Source organism: Eucalyptus grandis, chromosome 9 (assembly GCF_016545825.1).
Source record: "Eucalyptus grandis isolate ANBG69807.140 chromosome 9, ASM1654582v1, whole genome shotgun sequence".
NCBI lineage: Eukaryota > Viridiplantae > Streptophyta > Magnoliopsida > Myrtales > Myrtaceae > Eucalyptus > Eucalyptus grandis.
This window is the reverse complement of record NC_052620.1, coordinates 36,521,797-36,544,972: the sequence shown is the minus strand read 5'-3', so window position 1 is coordinate 36,544,972 and position 23,176 is coordinate 36,521,797. Positions and strand designations below refer to the sequence as shown.

The 23,176-nt window shown below is 38.9% G+C and overlaps 3 protein-coding genes across 3 annotated transcripts; 1 reads left to right on the top strand and 2 right to left on the bottom strand.

Annotated features, from left to right (window-relative positions):
* Nucleotides 1-2: 2 nt before the first annotated feature.
* On the top strand, nt 3-1,339 carry LOC104427216 (histone H3.2-like). Its single transcript, XM_039301486.1, has one exon. It carries the CDS (start codon nt 462-464, stop codon nt 936-938), a length of 477 nt encoding a protein of 158 aa, XP_039157420.1. The 5' UTR covers nt 3-461; the 3' UTR covers nt 939-1,339.
* Nucleotides 1,340-2,630: 1,291 nt separating this feature from the next.
* On the bottom strand, nt 2,631-7,967 carry LOC104424855 (external alternative NAD(P)H-ubiquinone oxidoreductase B3, mitochondrial). The gene is made up of 10 exons (XM_010037366.3): nt 7,811-7,967; nt 6,838-7,111; nt 6,398-6,604; nt 5,972-6,222; nt 5,257-5,476; nt 5,070-5,174; nt 3,862-4,128; nt 3,657-3,778; nt 3,013-3,132; nt 2,631-2,930 (listed from the first exon to the last, which is right to left on the bottom strand). The coding sequence occupies exons 1-10, from the start codon at nt 7,897-7,899 to the stop codon at nt 2,843-2,845; spliced, it is 1,743 nt and encodes a 580-aa protein (XP_010035668.2). The 5' UTR covers nt 7,900-7,967; the 3' UTR covers nt 2,631-2,842.
* Nucleotides 7,968-10,650: 2,683 nt separating this feature from the next.
* Nucleotides 10,651-17,450, bottom strand: LOC104424856 (external alternative NAD(P)H-ubiquinone oxidoreductase B1, mitochondrial). Its single transcript, XM_010037367.3, has 10 exons — nt 17,114-17,450; nt 15,992-16,268; nt 14,628-14,834; nt 14,225-14,475; nt 13,047-13,266; nt 12,746-12,850; nt 11,824-12,087; nt 11,611-11,732; nt 11,354-11,473; nt 10,651-11,270 (listed from the first exon to the last, which is right to left on the bottom strand). Exons 1-10 carry the CDS (start codon nt 17,200-17,202, stop codon nt 11,183-11,185), a joined length of 1,743 nt encoding a protein of 580 aa, XP_010035669.2. The 5' UTR covers nt 17,203-17,450; the 3' UTR covers nt 10,651-11,182.
* Between the last annotated feature and the right edge of the window lie 5,726 nt (nt 17,451-23,176).

Here is a 23,176-nt window from a genome sequence, read left to right as displayed (position 1 = left end):
TTGTTTCATAGATTCCTCTTGGAACGCCGACAAAATTCTAGTCTAATAATGTTGGTTGAAACACACGGTCTAGAATGAAAGCAAAAAAAAGAAAATCTCTTACACCGTACAGATATTATGCCTCTGTCTTATGAGTAGAGATTGAGAAGACTTAGCCGAATCCAGAATCTCAGCTTGTTCTCATTTCAGTTGTGGATAATCTCCTTGGATTGTGCAACGAAACTCGTAAAGATCTCGATTATTCCCCATAACATCCTGGGAGGGAGAATTTTCTTCTTCGCATTTTGTTGATCAGGTCCAAAAATGATCCAACAGAAAAAAACCGTGAAGCTATTCCCTTCACCTCCGAGAGAAAATAACTCGAGCGAGTTCCAGAGAGATTTTTTTTCTCTCAATTTTCCCAAGAATTTCCCTGAGAAAATGATTTCCCGAGAAAAGGAAAGGAAAGTTCGCCGATCGGAATGGCTCCCACGAAGCAGACGGCCCGGAAGTCCACCGGCGGCAAGGCCCCGAGGAAGCAGCTGGCGACCAAGGCGGCCAGGAAGTCGGCGCTGGCGACCGGCGGGGTCAAGAAGCCGCACAGGTTCAGGCCCCGCATGGTGGCGCTGAGGGAGATCAGGAAATACCAGAAGAGCACGAAGCTACTGATCCGGAAGCTGCCGTTCCAGTGCCTGGTGAGGGAGATCGCCCAAGACTTCAAGACCGACCTCCGGTTCCAAAGTAGCGCCGTCGCGGCCCTCCAGGAGGCAGCGGAGGCGTACCTGGTCGGGCTGTTCGAGAACACCAACCTGTGCACCATCCACACCAAGCGGGTCACCATCATGCCCAAGGATATTCAGCTCGCCAGGAGGATCCGGGGAGAGATGGCAAGTAGAGATCTGCTTAAGAACGGTTTTGCTACGGGGAAAGGATTTTGCTATGGGGAAAGGTTTGGGTAAGTTTGGCAAGGCATCCTATTAAGGTAGGTGGTTAAAATCAATAAGCATGAAAGCCTGGGTTATCAAGGTGACCGAGGTAATCGCAAAGGCCCAAACATCAAAGGTAAAAGCTACCAACGTCTATTGCTTCCACCTTTGAAAGATTTTTTCCTAGACTACCAAGCTCTTGCAAGAAGAAGAGGTCAATGTCTTGAAAGATTTCTTTCCTGGACCACCAAGCTTTTGCAAGAAGAAGAGGCCAATGTCTATCACTTTGTTGATTTGTTTGAAGACGGTCTGATTAGCATTATTGGTAAAGATGAAGAACCTATAATTTCACTGTGTAAGAGATGTTTTTAGTTCTTGCATTTAATTTTTAGTTGTATTCTATTCATTTCTCCTCTACGGGAGGATTCTATTCATTTCTCCCTGCAAAAGAATTTCATTCATTTCTCCTTGCGAGGGAATTCCATTCATACGTTTGTGCTTATAATAATCTCGATCATAAACTTTCTAGATATATACGTTATAATACAATTTCCGCATATCAATAAAATTCATATTTTGTTAATAGACGTGTGAGGTTATTCATAATCAAACTATGTTTCCTCCTCCCATAACTTTCAACTTATTATTACTTCGTTCTCTTACTTATTCTCTACCACATCACTAGCCAAAAACTATTATCAATATTAGCCCCATAGTTATTAACATAATTATATTTTCATCAATTATCAATATCAATGAAATCAACACCTCGAATCACTTCACAAGGCGTGCCCCCTTCCATGTTCAAGTCAAGTATCTATCAAACCTAATTCGAACCAAACGGTTCACTGCCCAACTCCTTTATGCATCCCAACCCTCTCTTTAAGAATGCTGCATCATAAGATATGATGTTTAACCAAATTATCTTTCCAATTGCTGCAATTTGCGTTAGCTTCGCTTAGTCAACCTCCAGACGTTTATTTAACATTTACCCATTCTTTGAACTGTAATTTTTCATTGGAAACTCTTATCACAAAAGTATCTTTTAGAAGTTAAACAGAATATTCGAATTAATTAAACAAACGCGATAAAGCTGAAGTCGAAACCGAGTAACAGAGTCAAGTTTAAACCATAACAGAACCTTGATCACTTCAAATCACACCCCTCATCCACAGAAAACAAAAGACGACCAACCATGTCACGATTGAATCCAACTTATCTGGAAGTTCGACATTTACGACAGGTGATGTTAGCCTGCTAAGTATCCCCAAACTCCCACCGTTTTATCCTGGATCGAGGTTTCCTGTTTGCCGACTTTCTGCTCCACGGCCTGATATCATCACACAATCCGCAGAGAAGATACTGAACATTTACGGGGTGAGGGAACTCTCTGTCTGACCTCAATTACAAATCCCGTCCCAATTCCCATTCTCCAAACTTCATGGCAGTCGCCCTCAAACACAAGCCATCTACATTTCTCTTTCTTTGATAATAACATAAGAATGCTATGACGGCGCACTATGAGTGTTACACAAGAATCAAATAAGATTTGACACCTCAAAGGCAGATGAATTTAAAAAAAAAAAAAAAATAGCTAAATTCCCCGCCAAATAGAATTCTTACAGATGCGCACCTGAAGGATCGGGAAATTTTCGTAGTTGGCCAGTGGAAAGACGTGCTCAAATGGCACACGCAACAGTCGTAGAGAGAATGTGGCATCATTCATCCATGCTATAATATAATGATCCAATGGTCACTTTGGCCAAATAAAGGGGGGAAAAAGGTAGAATCCCAATGATCAAGAATCTTCTAAAGAAAGAGACTGAAATAAAACAAACAAAATCTTCTTCTTGTGTGTACTGCATATAAGTGGTGGAACTAAGATGACGTGCGGACATGATGGTAATGACACGTCCTCTTTAGACGTGATTTTCTTCTTAAATTCGACTCGAATCTCTGCCGAAAATGAATCGCCGTCCCCAGTCAGAGACCACCAGCACTCTGGTGCGCCAGCTGACTAATTTGCTGTTAAGTTTCACAACACCATCAGAGGATTGAGTGTACTAAGAATCCGTACATCAATTGCATATGCAAATTACAAACTTACCTTGCATAAACTGAATACCAGAGCCACTGGGTACTGTGGCCAATCGAGACCCAATCCCCTGGTAGCTCAGCTGCAGTTTGTTCTCCTCCCAAGGGTGCAAATTGCCCGAAATGCTTGTACCTTAATGAATGATTAGACTTTCAACCATCACGGCGACATAACTCCACTGTCTACTTCTAATATGTGGATTGGAGAAAAGTATTACCATGCAACGGTTGATGTTATGTCACATCAGCGCTATCACTCACCAAGATATCTATTTTGCAACCCACATGTTTCTTTTGCAAAATAATTCATCAAAATTAAGACCTGTTTGTCTGCGATGATCCTTATGCACTATTAGCATCAAATGATGTACCTCGAAGAAAGGCTAATTATTCTCTTATTTATGTTTGACTGGGAAAAGAAAGACTACATATGGGAGGTCTAATGATATAAAAGAAACAACAGAGCGACATACATATCCCATCCAGTATGTCTATGCATCCAGAGAACATATTGGTTGGTGGAGATGGTGTCAATAAGAACAACGGACCTATTCATGATTATGAAAGATCTACTTAAACAATCTAACCTTGAGGTTCATTCTGTAGTACAATTGTAACATAAAGCACTTGTTTTCCTGGAAGAGAAGCTTATTGTACCTGAAGGGATGAAACCGATGACGTCCTGCTGCCCTGAACCTCAGAGGACCTTCGGGATTCTTTTTGCACTCATCCATGCGATTGAAACAGTCGGCGAGATATTCACCTTGTTGAGCAGCCACCTTTGCCATTTACAGCACATGTAGATGTTGGTACTATAAAACAAGAACGACAAAAAGAAGAAAGGAGAAGAGAGTAATTGTACTTGAGCTGTTGCAGGAAGATTTTTCATCTGAGAATCCACTTCAGCAAGGGCTAACTTAAACAGTTCAATATCCAGTTGGAGAGTTTGCGTTTCGCTGTCAGCATGCTTGAGTAGATCAACAAAGTTCCTCATGTTTTTCTTCTTCAAGTATAGCTGCACTTGTGGATACCGTTCGCAGATGTCCGCAACAACTTCTTTTGCATCTTGTATACTCAGCTTACCTGTCTTAGACTTATCTGCCTTACTGAATATCGCCGCAATATCTTCCTGAAAAGAAAGGAGTACTTAACAAAAATAAATTTGATGAAGTAACAACTGCTGAGAGAAAAATGTCTTATACTGTACAAACTTGAAACTAGTAATCCGAAAAATATGAGCTCAGTCCACTCTAACATTCTGAATAAACCATGACCCATTACAACAACGGTTTGACATAACCTTCGATATCGACTATCCCAGCTCAAGTTAGTTGAGTGTAATGAACAATCAATCAAGAATTTTCTGCACAAAGACTGACGAGAACAGCTGAATGAAGCAAAATCAGGAATTGTGTCCCCTTGTTAGTAAAGGTTCTAACTGGTCAATATAAAAAAAATGTTTCCTTTTGTACAAATATTCAAGATATAGGTGACTAGAGAGGAAAGACCTTGAATATTGGAAACTAGTTGTTTATCTAGGCTGGGCGTTGCACAGATCATTATATAAAAATATAACTAAAATAGAGTGGAAACATTTTAGCATAAATACAACATGATTTTAACGTAACATTAGCCGTAAAAGGTACACATAAACTAAACATCAAATTACAAAAAATTAATTAATAGATAAGTAAAAATTCACAAACATGATACATAATATTATATATCGTAAACATTATACTAATTCCAAAATGTACATAAACAATAATAGAAATTTTATCTACTAACTAGTATGGGAAAAACTTTAAATTATGTTATTAAGCATAAAAAAATTGTAAAAAAAAATGAGTTGCAATGTAATAGTAAAATGATGAAAAGAGAGGAGAAGGGTGATGCCAATAAGTTCAGTGCATACATGTCTTGCTACTTTTTTGGAGAAAGCACCAAAACCTTTCTTCTTCTTTTTTTTAAATAAGAAAATCGAATTCTAACGTCTTACGAACCTAAGTGGCGCACTTCAAAGAAGACTTTGTTTAAGACGGAGGTTTATGCAAAAGCAAGATTTCTTACCATGACTCTTCGTTGATTGATCGTTGCACAGTCACCAAGAGCGTATATGCTATCACATCCGTCGACTCTCAGCCATTCATCAGTGGCAATCGCACGCCTGTTAGTCTAATCACGAATGGCCAGAGGGATGTTCACAAGTAAGAGAAAGACGTACATGGAGGAAGAAACCAATTGCTAAGCAACAGACCTGCCCAATTTGCTTCATGAATTCCATAATGAAAGGCCGAGTCCCGATACCGGTAGACCAGACAGCCATTCCGTAAGGAAGAGAAACAATGTGGCCAGTCCCTCTTTCCTTTATGGAGATTTCCTTTTCGGACACTTTGACTACCATGGAGCCCGTCTTGACATTGATGTCCGCTCTTTGAAATTTCTGTTCCGCGAAAGCAGTGATTCTTTTGTCAAACCTGAAAAAGTAAGTCTCAAAAGCATTAGCCACATATGAAGACAGCCGACTCCGTCGAGTGAGATATTAGGTGATCATTCAAGCAAAACAAAATAAGCCACCGATCACCGGTTACGTTACTGCTAATAGAACCAAAAGAGGCAATTACTGTTAATGCCTTTTCTTTGGAACTCCCTCTTTGCTAATCTGCAGCTCGTGATTTATTCCAATCGGTCAGCAATTTAAATATAGAAGAAAAGCTAGTTTTTAAAATGGAGAATGAATTTAGTTAAAAAGGGTACAAAAATAAAATATAGATTGAAAGGGTCTCTGCTGGTCAGAGGGTAAACTGGAGACTTCTACTTTGTGAAGTGCTGAATTTCTCCATCAACGGCATGAGCAAAACCGGGAGTAAACTTTCCACTTGATCAAAGAAACATTTGGTGCTAACCTAAGAAACAAAAGCGTAGTCCATACACAGAAACAGATGAACTTTAAATCAAATAATTCTACTCACATGTTCAAAATATGATCTCCTGCTTCAAGAAGTGTAATCTTCACAAGGTTTTTGACTTCTGGATATACCCGGGCAAGATCTTCAATCGCAAAGTCATGAAGCTCTGCCGCAAATTCCACCCCTGCTGGACCACCACCAACGACAACAAAATGCAGAATCCTCTTTTTCTCTTCTTCACCAAGGCTCGGTAAGCTTGCTCTCTCAAAGCAGTCTATCACTGTCTGACGGATCTTCTGAGCATCTTCTACTTCCTGCATAAAAGAAAATCGTCTCACCTTTACTTAATACTTACTGGGAACGATATTGAGTGGAATTGAGTGAAGAGAAGCATATTTATGTTTTTACTCAACCCACCATCCAATTGAGAAGCACATTGATCTGATGACAAAGTAAACCAAATCAACATCTTATCTTGGTGATATATACCTTCAAGAAATGGGTATTCTCCTCGACACCAGGTGTGTTGAATGTATTTGCACGGGCTCCCACAGCTATTATGAGATAGTCATAATCTATTGCAAATTCTTCTTTCCCTCCTAGGTTCGAAGCTTGAGTAGATTGACAGTAAATTTTCTTCTTTTCTGCATCAATCTTGTAACATTCAGCTTCTCTATATTCACAATGAGGACCTTTCTGCCATTAGACACAAAAGGAACATCTCAGTCTATCACCCCAACTTATCTGAACAATGACCCAAGGAGGAGCTTGAAAGGAGTATGAGATCCACATTTTGTCAAAACTTATCAAACATACATATCCATCCTGTAGGAGCAACACAATTTGTGCTGGATAATGAAAAGAAGAAGAAGCTCATAATTCTCTCCGGAATCTCTGAAAGCACTTCAGTAGTCATCTGTGACAACTACCTTGTTAACAATATTTCGGATCGGTTCAACAATACTGCGTGCTTCCACTGTGCCATTTGTGACGCTTGGTAACAAGGGTGTGAATGCGAAATAATTACGCGGCGAAACTACTTCTACTTCATACGATGAATTCTTCAAATTCTTCAAAAAGCTGGTGGCAGCCCATCCGGTTCCAAGCACAACCACCTTCTTTTTGGGGCATTGACCTTGCGCTGAATCAGCATAGGCGACAGGGAATGGAGTCGTATCCGAAAATGCTACTATACCCCCACCACTGCAACAAAACGGACATCAATTTCGCTGTGAGAGAACAGAGATCATTGTGTGGCTACATGCATTATCGGTAACATTTACGGATCTAAAGAGCTTAATTTTACAGAGAGAGCTTGACATGCGAAGACTAAATCAGAAGTAGATTTCGCGACATTTTTCAAGATAGAGCGGCGGATTGCGAACCCAACTCAATTTCCACTAACAAGTATCTAATTCATTTGATATAACAGTAAAAGAACCGAATAGAGCCGTTTGCGAGAGGTAAGCTGTGATTGCGGCTCACTTTACGTTCCAAACACCTCGCAAAACCATTACTCTAAACAGCATGCAAACAACAACAACAACCGAAACCGACGCAAGCATCACGAGGCATTCATCAGCAAAATCCACGACTCGTCGACCGAAGCAAGGCGCAACTACATCGCTCATCACGATGGACAAAACTCGATCAAGTAGTGCAGGAAAACACCAGAAACGTCACTTTTTCTCTCTATCCCTGCGAGAAATCTCCACGACAAAAGGAAAAAAAAGAACACCGAGCTGCGAGAAGACGATCGCGATCGCCGTCGGTTTTCCAGAGCAGCACGCGGGCAAGCGGACCGGCATTGCCGACGCAGCGGTCGCATGCGTCGGAAGGTAGAACGGCGAGCGCAGCAGGACGGCGGCTACGGAGGAGAGAGAGAGAGAGAGAGAGCGGCACCTGACGGTGGAGACGAGGAGGAGCTTGGAGAGGGAAGGGCGGTCGTGGAACGCTCGGAAGATCCTCTCGTAGAAGGCGAACCTGCTCATGGCGGAGCCCGAACCCTAAGGCACTGCTTCTCCTTCCTTCCTTCCTTCCTTGTCGATCAAGCAACGGAGAGTGATGTAGAGAGAGAAGAGAGAACGAAAACGGAAAGAGAATGAGAGAGAAGGGAGGAAGAGAATATATATGGTGAGAGAAGAAAGGCAAAGTTTCCATGAAGGGGGAGCGCGGTGACGTCATGCGTAACCGCCTCGGGAAAAGCTCGCGGGAGCGAGCCCCCCCGTCCTTTCCTTCTTTGTTCGTCTTTATTTTTAATCTTTAATTTCCCCGTTTGACCTTGACTCCCGACACGTGTCGCCGCGCGGGGGTCGAGGGCGTCCGTACAATTAGGAGCTGGTTTTGGGTTTTGGACGCGCTTGCTCGTTCGGTCCCCAGCCCGGTGGCCCGGATAGCTCGGGACCCGCTTTGATCGGGGCTAGGAATCGGGATGGGATGGGATGGAATGGGTCGGGTCAGTCATCTTGTATTGATCGAGAGAGAGATGGCAGTTTCCATAATTTATGTTTTTCTTTTTCCAAGCGCACTTCATTTATGTTTATTCGGGAAAAATAAAGTTATTATTTTATCATATTTATGTCAATTTATTCCTAAACCAATTCATGTCAATTTAATTATTCTAGCTAATTTTAGCCGAATTTTGCTAGTCTAGACATCGACCAACTTACATGGCGCCGTCTAGTGTTAACGTGGACAAATTTTTAAATTATTTTAATATTTTTTTCATTTTCTTTTTTCTTAATTTTTTTTTTGTTCTTCTTTTTTCTTTATTTATTTTTTTCTCTCTCCCTCCTTCTTCCTTAAGGCGGTGGCCAGCTGACAGGAGATTGTTGGCCACTGGGCAGGATGGCATCGCCCAACCAAGGCGAGGCTGAGCCTCGGCAAGATCGCCCTAGCCTAAGCGAGGGTTGCCCTTGTCGGATTTGGCAAGGGGAGCCTTCATTGAGGTTGCCTAGCTTAGGGGAGGTTTGGCTTCACCAGGGCTTGGCCTCACCCAGCTGTCGCCTACTAGTTGGCTACCATCTAGAGGAAGAAGAAAGGAATGAGAGAAAAATAAATAAAATAAAATTAGCAAGATTTTGCCAACATGGATAATTAAAAGGTTTAGAATCGAATTGACACAAAATCAAAAGATTCATGACTAGATTGGCACTAATTTAAATGATTTAAAACTAAATTGACATATATGTAATAGGTTTAGAACTTTTCTGACACTTTTCCCATGTTTTTTCATCCACTAGTAATAGCACTTTTATTAGGAAAAATTCTAAAAATAAAATTCTAAACTTATTGCATTTTTACCAATTTAATTTTCAACATTTTGCTTATATCAATTGAGTCAAACATTTTCATATTTTACTAATTGAGTTCATTCCACCAATTTAATTAGAAATCATTACGTGGACACTGCTCATCCTAAGTGGTGCAGTCAATGTTGATGTAAGCCCATCGACTAGCCAAAGGCGAGGGCCAGTGAGATGGTGAAGCTTGCACTTACCAACCATGAGCAAGGTCGAACCTTGCCATTGCTGGGGCCAAGGGTGAGTGAGGCTCAACATTGCCAGCTAGAAAGGTTGACCTCAATGGTGGCCCACAAGGTCGAGCCTCATCTACGATGAGATGAGGCTCGCCGACTTTGGTGAAGTCGAGCCTCGCCTATCAACGGCAAGGTTGAGGCTTAGGTACCGGCCCTCATTTCTAGCCAATCATCGGTTATCAAAGAGGCCTGGCAGAAAAGAAAAATTAAAAAAAAATTATTAAAAATGTCGGTGTTACATAAGGCAACCAGTATCTATGTTAGCAATCTTTGATCAAAATTGATCGAATAGATTCAATTAGCAAAATATAAAAAAAAAAATCCATAACTCAATCGACATAGTTAAAATATTTAGAATTAAATGGGTAAATATAATAAGTTTAGGAATTTTTGGACAAATTTTCTTACCAGATCTCTCTATGTGAGGAAAATGGTAAAGATAGGTGGAATGACGCATCTAGCAGGGCGGGAAAACAAAGCGCTTGGAATATGGATGCTATGAGGCTAAACAAGACCGCGAGATTGACTTGACACTTTGTCCAACTAAAGATGGGACAGTCCGAGGGATACTATACACCGTCTTCCTCGAGGACCGATGAGGATTCTCCCTACACACGATGATAGAAGAAATGGTCGGAATCCTCGGGGCATAAGGAGAAAAAGGATGATACGACTTGAAAAATGAAAAGGAGCAACATGATGTTGCTTCCTTTAAACACGGGAAGATTCGGAAATTCTGATGTTGCAAAAGGGTCCGAAAATGCGGAACCAAATGGAAGAAAGTTGGTGCTCTCTCTCTCTCCCCTCGCCGATTTTAGAGATTGTTAGGAAAGGTTCTTTCTTTTGGAACAAAAATATTTATTAAAATTAAATATATGTTGACATAGTATCTTCAATTAGAAAGAATTGTATTCAAATTTGCACAGATGCACATGATTTGTATGATGAAATGTAGGGGAACAAAAAGAAAAACAAACTCTGCCAATTTCCAGATTGATCCTAAAACCGGTCAGATCGGTTTGGAACTGGGTTGGTTCCAATATCAAAAATTGGAACTAGCATGACAAAATAAATTTCTAATTTCAGTTTTTAAGTTTGGAAGCTATCCATGCCGGAACCAATCACCCTTAATCTGAATGCTTTCAGATTGAATAATTCAGCTAAAATTACCATTAGCCTGTGAAAAAAGCAATCAGACAACTAATTGAAATATTAATAGAGTTTAAAGTTCGATTAACAATGTCGCATTACCCTCTTTCTCCTCTCTCTTCTCAAACAATAATGCAATTCATTTAGAGATGTCTCAACTCCAAAGAAGGAATGTGGCAGTCTACCATATTTGCCTGGAATTTTACTTGTCCTCGTATCCAGTTCTCTAGCAGGACGCCTGCCTTCACATGGTAGTGACATGACTACACAGATTCAGTCAACTAGGCAAGTTCACCGAGACCCCCAATGTTACAATGAACAAAGCCAATACGTGTTTCGCAAACACGATGAGCACCTTTGCCCGAGAGCATTCAACTAAACTTTTCGGCAACATCACAACATACTTTTGATCTACATACTACATGACATGATTTAAAGGGCAATGATTTCACCTCCCACTGACTTGCAGAAAGACAGAAGATTACATGGCCAATCACACCTGGAAGAAGAAGCCAAAAGCAGCCTTCCATGTCCAACAGCGACATTCCTTTGGTCCTCAACATTATTTACACGTCTCATTCGTCGCCTCAAATACGGCTCGAGTCTCTTCCAAAAACAAATCTTCGTGTCCAATCGAATACAACCAACACCCGTGTGCGCCAGCTTACTTGCTTGCTGAAGAAAAAGGGAAAAGCTTTAAATGTCGCAACACAAAACATCAAATGATATTTTTAGCAATGTATGAAGGGATTTTGCACCTCGCATATACAGAATACCAGAGCCATTGAGTACTATGACCCATAGATACCCAGTCTCCGGGAAGTTCAGCAGCAGCTTGCTCTCCTCCCAAAGGAGCAAACGATCCAAAATGCTTGTACCTTTTTGGCCACATAAAAAGAAATCAGTTGTCGGGAGTGGAAAGGAAACAAATATATATACGTCAATATATATATAGCAAACTCATCTATAATTCCCATCGATGAAAAACGATAAACATAGTGAAAATGTAAAATACCGAAAAGGACGAAATCGATGCTGCCCGACACCAGTAAAACGTCTTGGACCTTCAGGAAGTTCATGACACTGCTGTCTCCGGTTGAAGCACCTTGAAAGATAAGCTCCTTGTTGAGCAGCGACCTGGAAAGGAAAGCATTAGATGATTCTATGATGGTGGCAAGAAAGAAGCCACAGCAAATTTTTACTTGAAAGAGACTTCCAAAACTATCACCTGAGCAGTGGCTGGCAAACTCTTCGCCTGTGAATCCACATGACAAAGGGCTGATTTGAATTCTTCAATATCTACACTCTCTCTCTCATTGCCTTCTGGATCTCTCAGCAGATCTGTTACATCCTTCAAATGCTTGCTCTTCAAGTATACTTCCACTTGGGGATACCGTATGAGGATATCATCCACAACATCTTGAAATTCACTGACAGTTAAAGTGCCAGAGTTATCCTGGTCTGCAGCCTTGAATATGCTCAAGATGTCCTCCTGAGTATATCAAATGTAGTAATCACAAATTAGAAGGAGAAAACAAGAGTACAATGATGATAAATACCATCTCTAAGGTCAATATTACCATCAGTAGAAAATTAGAGTTTGTAAAATGCAGCTTTGCTTTATTTAAGCTAGTAATAATGATCAGCACTATTTGGTGCCATACGACAGCCACATCACATTGCGGAAGATAAATACATATATTTCACCAAGTATGTTCAAGCTACATGTCAGAGATAGGCAACTTATCATGTATATCCGCTAGAGAAGAATAAGATAAATGGGACAGGATCGAGATGCTCTTTCAAAGGGGAACCACGTTCTAATCAAGAAACCCATGCATGACATAATGTGGTCAATTAATACGAACTGAAAATAAACTTCCAAAGACATTAACCAATCTGATGTTTCACATGAGAAGCATTTTCATGCAAGTTCCAAAATGAGGCCATTCATGTGAATGACTGAGATATGTTACTTTCAAGTGTTGGGGGCGGGGCCGCAAAGCACAAACTGCTCTTCAATCTCCCGGTGAGTTGGACGGGAATGACTGAGATATGTTACTTTTAAGTGTAAGTACTGCTAACTGACAGACACCGACACATCCAGCCATATGAACATACGATAAAACAGACATCAGTTAAAAATATACCATTATTTTACGTTGGTCTATTGTAGCACAATCACCTAGGGCGTAAACATTTTCAGTGCCCTTCACCCGTAGCCATTCATTAGTTGCAAGAGCTCGTCTATCACCCTGCAGATTGAGCAAAATCTCAAATCATTCTGCTAAGAACAATGATACAGCATATCAGTAGTTGAGACATGGCAAGAGAAGGAAACAATGTGTAGCCGTAGGTTGAGGGCACTAAGGCAATAGATATAATCCTGCACGTTCAGTGTCACGGTTTCTTAGAGTCCATTTCATGCATGCGTGGCAGTATGTCACAAACCTGACCAACTTGCTCCATGAAGTCGCTCACTACTGGACGAGTCCCTACACCAGTTGACCAAACAACCAATCCATGAGGAATCGAGTAAACCTCTCCATGGGATTTCACCTTCACAGAAAGCGACTTTTCTGAAACCCCAAGAACTCGACAACCAGTACGGACATCAATGCCATCCCTTCGGAACTTCTGCTCAGCAAATGAACTGATTCTTTCATCATACCTGAGAATTTGAAAAAAAAAACAAAACAAAACAAACATTTCAACTTTCATAAATAAAAATTGCGTTTCTTACAAATTACTCATAGATGCCAACCCCAATTACCACATGTATAAAAGGCAAAATTTTTCGGCCTCTTCAAACATTGGTACTCTGACCGTCCACCACAAAGTATCACCTTCCAAACTTGTGGCGCATACACTCCAAATTCACAAATTAAACTTTATTGATATATCATCCTGACACAATTTTCCATACCTCTGAAGTGGCAGGAGTCCATATTCCGTAGCTCTCAAAATTTATGTTCCCATTAATAAATTTCAATCTGCATATGGCTCCTACACTAATAAATTTCAATCTGCATATGGCTCCTACACAAGCATCTTAACTAAATTTTTGTACCATATGAAAAGCATATTTAAGGAGAAAACACAATTTGAGCTGAGATCACCACAATACTGGACAGACCTTTCACTGTAATGATAGGATGGAAAAAGGGAGAGAACACATCAAACAGTCCTGCCTTCTGTTATTCTTCATTATCCAAGTTAACAAGCTAAACAATTTGCTAGCGATTAACATGACAGAGGGACAATAATGGAGTTCAAACACATTGCATTCAGCTGGAAAAACATGGAAAAACATACAAGCTTAATTGAAAACAAAAGCAAACCGCAAAGTTAGAAATTTTGATGGTCATTCCTGTTTGACACTTTGACTTCGTGGATGTTTGATATAGCATGTGCACAATAAATAGTTCAAATAGAGCAGCAGCCCTTAAAAATTTCAGGCTTTTTTCATGTTTGACAGATCAAAAATTCTCCTTGATGCAACTCCAAATCCAAAAGATCGTGTTGTCTTGACCTGACACTGACTGCATCCATGGGTTTCAGAATAGTTTGAATACTTTGAGCATGATTCAAAAACATTATAGAAAAATAATGCAGTGAAATTTCCTTACGTGTTTAGGATGTGATCTCCTGATTGGATCAGTGTTATCCGAACTAGATCTTTGACCATCGGATAGATGGTTACTAGATCTTCTTGTACGAAGTCATGCAACTCCGCAGCAAATTCAACACCTGTGGGACCTCCCCCGACAATCACAAAATGAAGATGCGTTTTTCTCTCTTCTTCACTCAAGCCTGGAAGGACGGCCCTCTCGAAACTATCTATTACACTAGCACGGATCTTCTGTGCATCCTCCACTTCCTGCATGACATGCACTAAATACCCATTAAAGCATTGAAAGCCCAAAACCTACAAAATGAGGACCAACAGAAAAATGATCTGCTAAAACCACCTGCAAGCATTGCAATTTAAGAAGCAAATAATATTTCTGCAACAACAGAAAACTTACGAACCTTCAGAAAGTAACAGTTCTCCCTTACACCAGGGGTGTTAAAAGTATTTACTCGTGCTCCAACTGCTATAACCAAGTAATCATATTCCAGGGAGAATTCCCTATTTCCTCCCAAGTTTTGGTCCAGATTAGAGCAACATAGAACTTGATTATTTGTGGCATCAATCTTCAGACATTCAGCTTCAAAAAACTGAATCTCTCCATTTCTCTGATAGTAAGGCATATGACAAAAATATGTTAAGTATCCAAGAACAAAGCCAGTGGGACCAAATGAAGACCCCAAAGAATAGCTGATATAGAACAGAAAAAAACAGAGGAAAAGAGCAATAAGAAATAATCAAGAGGTGGAGGATAAGGCATCCTAGTATGGATGTCGTCAGAAAGACAGAAAATAAAAACGTCTGCAAGAAAAATGGGATCACTAGTGGTGCTGGATCTAAATGACATGTATCCGTTAATGACTAGAAATAACTGCAACAAGGCATTCCTTTCACCAACCCTAATGTAGTAGAATCGAGTATCAGCATTTCATATACCTCATCTAAGTTGCACCCAATATCACTGTGATAGACCCCAGAATAAAGATAAAATCATAAGATATCCCTCTACTCCATAATAGACTTTTTCCAGTGTATCTACATGATGAATGGCAATAGTCTTATTTTATCTAATAGTAAGACTAACTAAAAATCAAATACCATAAATAATATCTACTTGAGATGACTGAAAGTGTGTATTGCTGAAGCAGGGGCAAATATCAAGTTTAGTCTGATTCACCAATTTTACAAAGTAAACAATCCTTTTGTCCTGGTTTATCAAAAGCAAAAAAAAAAAAATGGTTGCTATAAGATTGTTTCAGGCAATCCTCATGAAACTGGGTTGACATCCGATATATGCAGGAATCGCAACTTCAAAAATATGAGAAGAATAAGAGTCAATGTGATCTAGCTATAGCATTTTGAACTAGTTTCAAGACCTTGACGAAATTTTAGAATTGACACATCCAACAAAATGACCGAGTGAGCTATTTTAATTATTAAGCCCAACCCATACATGAAAATAATCAAGTAAGCATCATATTATGTCACTGTAGCATAAGATTTGTTTTCTTTCTGGCATGTGAACCATGAAAAATTGACTGTTCTTTATGCATTCAAGAAGCAATTAGTGACTAGATAATACTACAGAATGGCAATCAATATATCCTTGTTTCTTTACCATAAATATCAATCTAGACAGCAACTTAAGTACTTTTTTTCCATACTAACTTGCATAGCAGAGTGAAGCTTAAAAATGCAATTCTATATGGTCAATAACAACGGTAGCAAAAATGAAAAATCTGAGGCTTTGAGCACAATAAATTACCTTCTTTATTATATTTCGAACTGGCTCTACAATACTCCGTGCTTCAACTGTTCCGCATGTGACACTAGGTAACAGAGGTGTAAATGCAAAATAATTCCTGGGTGAAACAACCTGAACTTCGTATGATGAAATATCGATATCCTTGAGGAAACTAGTGCCGGCCCATCCAGTTCCAAGCACCACCACTTTCTTCTTCTTTTGCTCCTTCTGATTTGGTCCAAGACCAACTCGATCAGTCTCTGACTGAGAATCTGAATAAGCTATTAAACTCCCGCTACTGCAAAAATTCACATGACAGGATACACATTGTCACAATATGCTGTAATTGGTCAAACAAGAAGCACATTGCGTTATCCACCAAAAAATACGAAGATTCATCACATTTACACAAGATTAAGAAAGTCATGGAAGTGATAGAAATTCATCAACAGTAAAAGAAAACTGCAATAAATTAAGAAAAGGGAATTCACTGTGATGAGATCTTATCTTGATGACTCGGTAGCGCTTGCAAGATCAACCATACTAAATAATATACTGCTTACAGGGACATATGCACCCACGAAAAGGATGCTGCAAAAAGATGCTAACATTTTCATGCTTACGATCTGCACGATCACACATTTTCAAGCTTACGATCTGAGCATCCAAGACACCAAAATAGATTGCGCCTAGCAAATCCAAAACATACCCTGCTTCTGTTTTATCGTAATAAAGAAGCAGACGATCAATGCCGGAAAACCCACCAAATCACAGTCGACGGACTATCAACTCTCACTTTCCACTCTCAACAATAGAAACCCCAAAATTCGGAACCTCGCTTGGTCTTCTCACGTAACCAGGTGCACCGATCGCGGTCATATAACTGAGAAGCTTCAAACATCGGCTAGTTTCGAGATCACGAACTTCAGCTCGCGCTCGCCACGCGTTCAAGCCACCTCCAACAAACGCGGTGCCCAACTAAAGAGCTCCAGCGAGTCAACGAACGCGACCGGACTCGGTCAAGAGCTCAGAAACACAGAGAGAAGGCGACGACGGCGACGGCGACGGCGACGGGGAATGCAGGGGACGACGAAGAGGGAAAAAAAATGGAGAGGGGGCGGGGGGCGTGGCAGGGGGGTGTACCTGAGAGTGACGAGAACCAAAGCCTTGAAGCCAGCGGGGTGGCCATGGAGGTAGCCCGAAGCTCTCTTCAAGAAGGACGAGATCGTCATGCCGACGGAGGAGGAAGGAAGGAAGAAGCCGCCTCGGATTGCGCGCGCGCGCGGGCGAGAGTGTCAGTTCAGTTGACTTGCGAGAAGTCGAGATGCGAAGAAGAAGGACGAAGGAAGAAGATGAAGAAGGGAGAGAGAACGCGAAAACCGCGGAGCAAATGAAACTTGTCGTGATCCGAGATTGACGCTGAGCTGACGACTTGACGTGAAAAGGAGAGCCTCTGTTCCTTTATCGATGACCAGTAAAGCTTCTGTCACTTCTTCATCCACTTCTTTCCTCGCGAGATCGGGTTCGCTTTCTTCTTACACGCCCCGGCTTTGCCCGTCCGAACCGCGCGCGCACGCGTGGCACGACGAAAGCAAATATGCTGAAGTATGAATTTGTGTATTTTAAGCTAAAAGGTCAGTTCTTCCCGTTCTTCCCAATGTTCCCATGCGCACGCGCGTGGACCGGAACCCCATCGCCCGGGGCCTGGTCAACCTACGCCGAGCTGGGACTCCAGTGCCCTTGCCGGTGCCTGGGCCTAGGTCCGTTGAGGCCGGACCCTGAAGCTAGTGCCCGAGACCCAAATCCATTGAGGTCAAACTCGAGATCTTGGTGCCCATGCCTAAACCCATGGAGGCTCAACCTCAATCCCTGGCACCAGCTCCCGGCATTGATAAATCGAGATGCGGGGGTCTAACTCAGTGTTTTATGGCCTCGATGGACCTAAGTCTTTGCGTCGGGATTTGGCCTCGCTATTAAGTGATGGGATTCATGTGTCTTAATGTAGAGTTTTAAGTTCAAAAACTAGTTGTATTTTAAAAAATGATTATCAATTTTTAAAAAAGAAAATCATTTTCCGAAATTTAAGCTTAGTGGTAAAATATTTTTTATTGACTTATTTTCCCAAACGATCCAATCACCGAAAATAATCAAAATAGTTTTCACGAAACAAACGGAGTCTAACACTATTAATTTTCCAATCCATCTACTTTCTCACGCAATCACTTATCCTATGCACACAATTATCCAATGCAACAAAAGCAATTTTTCGAACGTTAATATGTAAGATCATCCCAAAATTTTCCTACTGTTTTATAAACCGAAAAAAGTTCATTTCCAAGGAGAAACGTACAGATGATAGTTTGACCTAAATAAAAAGGCTCACTTGTCCTGGGACAGTCCTCGAGTAGTGGATTCTCCTCGTAACTCCATATTAATTGGAACCAACCCCACACAAAATGTCAGAACACGTGAAAGCGTAAAACACGATTGTGGTCCCTCATTTTCCCGTTCCTCTAAACACGTCGTGACTTTTCAAGGCAAATCCAATGCAAAGAAATATATATGGGCAAAGGTAAAGAAAAAATATGGAAAGAAGCCAGCAATAGCATCAATCAGCCCACGAGACAAGCATCGATGAGGCACACGGTCGTGCTGTCTTGAGAAATATTCTAAATAAAGACCTAAGATGTATTATTTTTCCTAAATAAAGATTTAAAGTAAACTTTATTTTAAATAATAATCCAAAGTATCATCATTTTCTTAATAAAAGCTGTAAATATATCTTATTTTCAAATAATTGTTTAAGTGTCATGTCAGTCTTAAAAAATAATTTGACCTCTCCAACCAATTGAGGGCATTTTAGTTATTTACCATCTTTAATTATTTTCTTTTTGTTTTTCCTTTTTCTATTGTCTTTATTTCCATAAAAAGAAAAAAAAAGTTAAAACTTCAAAAAAAAAACAACACAAACAATAATAAATAAATAAATAAAGGCAAGAGGACTCAGACCAGCCCTCCCACTTATGGCTATCGCCCTAATGCCAATGGGGCAACAGCCATGGCTGACGAGATCGCCAGTGTACTAATGAGAGCCAATGACCCTTGCCAAAATCGAGAGAGAAACCCAACTCCCTCCCAAATCTAGGCAAGGGTCATTGGCCCTAGCCCAAGCTTAGTCAAGGGCTGTAGGCCCTCGCCCAAAGGTAGGGAGGGCCATGGCCCTCGCACAGTTCGGATGAGGAAAAAATAGAAAAACAAAAAAGGAAAGAAATTTCTCTAAAAAAAGTAAATGATAAAAATACCTTCAATTCAGTTGTAAGGTCAAACCCTTCTTTAAGACTAATTTGGTACTTCATTCTCTTATTTAAGAATATGATAATATTTTAGACCTTTATTTGAAACAATATTTACTTCACACCCTTATTTGAAAATTTCCCTATTACATCTTTAGCATAATATGTTTCCATGTCTTTATGCATTAAGGAGAAGAGGTTACTCAACCAGGAGAGGGATGGTGCCTAGTTTTGAATTTTTAGAATTGGGAATAAACAGTTCGAATCTCATTTCCTAGCGAAGAACCAGATTGAAATAACAAAATTGATCATGAGAATATATATATTATTTAGTAAGAGCAAAAAGTACAAATTGTTTGTGAGAGTAATCTCTTCTCTTAGTAATAATTTCACATAATAAGTATTTTCATCCTATACTAAAGTGAGTTATGGATATAAAGGGAGATTGTGCTGGGCAAGTGAAATTTTCAAAAAAAAAAATTATCCTATCTTGAATTGCACCAAACATATAATAGGATTCTTGAATAGCATTAGAGGATTTTTAGTCCAACCTTATGCTATTTTATCCCAATTCAAATCTGAACAACGAAACGCAACCTTAAACTTTTCTTGATGTAAAGACTCAAATCCAAGAGATGAAGTCTCGCGTTCATTTGCTTCCAAAAATTTCTATTTAGAATTATTTATCTATAAAATATTTAGCTCATTGTTATTTATATAAAATTGACGATTCTTCTAGTAAGGTACTTATATAATTTATTTTTATTTTCTTTCTTATTTTTCACCTTTCCCTTTTTCCCATCATTTTCTTAAAAAGGAATAAAGCACACAAGTGGGATTTGCTTGCTAAATCTCATCAATTTCCCATTTAATATAAAAGTGAGCTTGGAAACATAATAGTTACATTTAGTCGTCCGGATTTTTAACTAGGGTATGACTAAATAAGAAAGGATATGAAATGCAAAGGATTTTACTATATCCTATCAATTGTTTGATGATTATAATAATAAAATTGGGTATATTCACATCATATTATATATATATATATTATGGTATAGAGACGCCTATATGAATCACAAATTTTACGAAGAGATATAGTAAAAATCTCTCACGACACTCTAGTCTATTTTATTTTTATTTTATTTTCCTTTCTTTATTAATTAAATTATTTTTAATTTCTTTCTTCTCTTTCCGTCATTCTCTAATAAAATCTTATTAAATAGAAAATTGTACTAATTTACCTAAAATACTAAAACACCTAATATATGTAATAAATATATTCATATATTGAATTTATTTTATAAAATAGAAATAAATTTGAATATAAAAATAAAAATAAGATTAAGTTAAAAAACTAAAATTTTATATTTTTTATTTTGAATTTCTTTTATTAGAATTCAAGTATTATTTATATTGAACTATAATTTTAATTTGTTAATTTTAAGAAATTTGTTATTTGAGAAAAAAATATTAGAATTCATATTCACATTTATCCCACCTCTTTGTAGGATAATTTTATTCGATTTATGTTCCCTTTATATCCTATCTTGAACATGCACCAAATATAATAACCAATGTTGCTTGTGAAATGACTAATCTTAGGGAAAAACTCATGGTTCTTGCATTCAATCTATTATTATCTATGAAGCACGGATACGTTATATGTGCTTCCGTGTCGTGTCCGACACATGTTAGAGCGTATTGGACACGTCAATACGCTCTAACATGCGTTGAGTGTCGGATTTGTCAACACGTGTCGACACACGTGTCCCAAAGACAATGGAGGGTGGAGGCGAGGACGAGGGAGCAGAGACGAGGTTGTAAGCAACAGCGAGAAACGGTGAGGGAAAGAGCAGAGACTGAGGGGAGGGCTGCCACTTTGTGATGCTACGATGGATCAGCGATGAGACTGTAGCTATGAGGGAGGAAGGCTGGAGGCGAGGTGGTGCACGATTGTGATGAGGACCGACAGTAAACAGAGATTGAGAGGAAGAGGAGAGGAGGGAGTCGGCGAGGAGGAGGAGAAGAAGAAGGGCACTGCTGAGATTTTGAGAAGGAAACTAAAAGAATAAAAAAAAGGGATTTGGCGTGTTGGAGGGAGGGGGAAGTGTCAAAAGTGAAATAAATTTGGGGGCAGGGGAAAGAGATGAGGGAAAAAGGGGGAAGTGACGGGGAAGGGGAAGTGACGGGTGGGTAGAGAGGGAAAGAAAAGTGACAAAATTTTGGGGGCAGGGGAAAGAGACGAGGGAAAAAAAGGAAGTTGGGGTGGGGTGATTTTTTATTTAATCAAAAAAAATAATTAAATGAAATAAAAAAATAATTTTGAAAAATAAAAGTATAATGTTGAATTATTAGTTTAAATTTATTATAGGTTATTTTTTAATTGATTATTTATTTATATATTTGAATCAAATTAATTAAAAATAAAAATATTTATTTAATATACAACGTGTCACAAATAAGATCGAAATTTTATATTTTAAAAAAATGACATGTTGACGTGTCGTGTCGTGTATCCGTGATACTTAGGCTGCGCATGACAAAATTTCTGAAACAGAATTGATTTACGAAATCAATTTCTTAATTTCTATTCCCGAACAAGTTTCTAGCAAAGAAACCCGTTTGATAACAACTCAAAATTTCTATTTCTGAAACTAAAATCCGTTTGATAATATAACAAAATTTCTATTTCTAGGAATAGAAATTGATTAGATAACAACATAGAAATACAAAATAATAGTCAAAATAATACTAAAATAATATGGGAAATCCTCAAATACAAAATAATAATCGAAATAATATCAATACATTACAAAAGTTGAAAATACAATTTCATGGAATTTCCGGCATATTATTATCCATTGCCATTTTATTAGCAATTTTTTTTCTATGCGTATTTATTTGGTTTCCCTCCTCGGTCAATGTATCGTTTGCAAGCCCATCCTGCGTAAGTTCAGACAAGTACTACGAAAGCATGAATATGGGTGCCATCAATGACGCATATACAGCATTGTCATTTGATCAAAAACTAGTATTATATAATATTATCAATAAAATAAAATTAATGGTGTAAAGGAATATATGATTAGGAACCAATCGGGGGAAAGTCGGTTTATTTTGATTCTCGAATTGAATCAGTCCAGTTGTTCATCCCTAATTTTTTTATTGTTGCTCAATGAACCTTTAATGGCCCTTGCATAGCAAAGAGAGAGATTCTCTTGAATCTCTTGCCTTCAAATTAAAATTCAAGATTGTGTAACAATCTAATTATTTTGATTTTGCAAGAATTTTGAATCCATAAAAGAATAAGGTTAAATTTCTAGGCACGTTTTTTATTCATCTATTACGTAAGAACTTTTTCTTCAACTAGCCATGTGTGTACATTTTCTAGGAGGAACGAGCCCCATTGTTTTTAAGTAAGCATTTAAGAACTTGGTCGTTTTTTAAAATTGGGGACTCATTCAATTGCCTTTCATATATAAAGAGGAAGTTATAAAAAAAAATGCAAAAAAAAAAAAAAACACGAGCAAAATAAGAAAAAGAAAATTAGCAATAATTTGTGAAGTTGTGTTTATGAGTGAATTAAGTTAACAAGAAAGCGCAAGATTTTTTTATATGGTTTGATTTCGTTTCGATTTCTATTTCGAAACCGAGAAGTTAAAAATTTCAGCTTCCGATTTCTTCAATTTCTCTATTTCTAAAATAGAAATCTGTTTCAGAAATAAAGAAATCAAATTGTGTTACCAAACGGATTTCTGTTCCAAACCTGTTCCGGGGAATAGAGAAACAGAGAAATCGAGAAACATAAATTTTGTCATGCACGCCCTTAACTTGTTATCTCACCCATGGATAACATCTTCAAACATTGACTCTGAAGTGTGGAAACATAAACAAGAGTTTGGATATTAGAAAA

Coding starts and splice junctions, on each gene's coding strand:
- LOC104427216 (XM_039301486.1), top strand. CDS start 462: ATGGCTCCCACGAAGCAGACGGCCCGGAAGTCCACCGGCGGCAAGGCC.
- LOC104424856 (XM_010037367.3), bottom strand. CDS start 17,202: ATGACGATCTCGTCCTTCTTGAAGAGAGCTTCGGGCTACCTCCATGGC. Junction 14,476..14,627: donor AGAACTGTTACTTTCTGAAG/GTTCGTAAGTTT, acceptor CATGTCATGCAG/GAAGTGGAGGATGCACAGAA. Junction 11,474..11,610: donor CATCGATTTCGTCCTTTTCG/GTATTTTACATT, acceptor GTGGCCAAAAAG/GTACAAGCATTTTGGATCGT.
- LOC104424855 (XM_010037366.3), bottom strand. CDS start 7,899: ATGAGCAGGTTCGCCTTCTACGAGAGGATCTTCCGAGCGTTCCACGAC. Junction 6,223..6,397: donor AGAATACCCATTTCTTGAAG/GTATATATCACC, acceptor TCTTTTATGCAG/GAAGTAGAAGATGCTCAGAA. Junction 5,477..5,971: donor GGAGATCATATTTTGAACAT/GTGAGTAGAATT, acceptor TTACTTTTTCAG/GTTTGACAAAAGAATCACTG.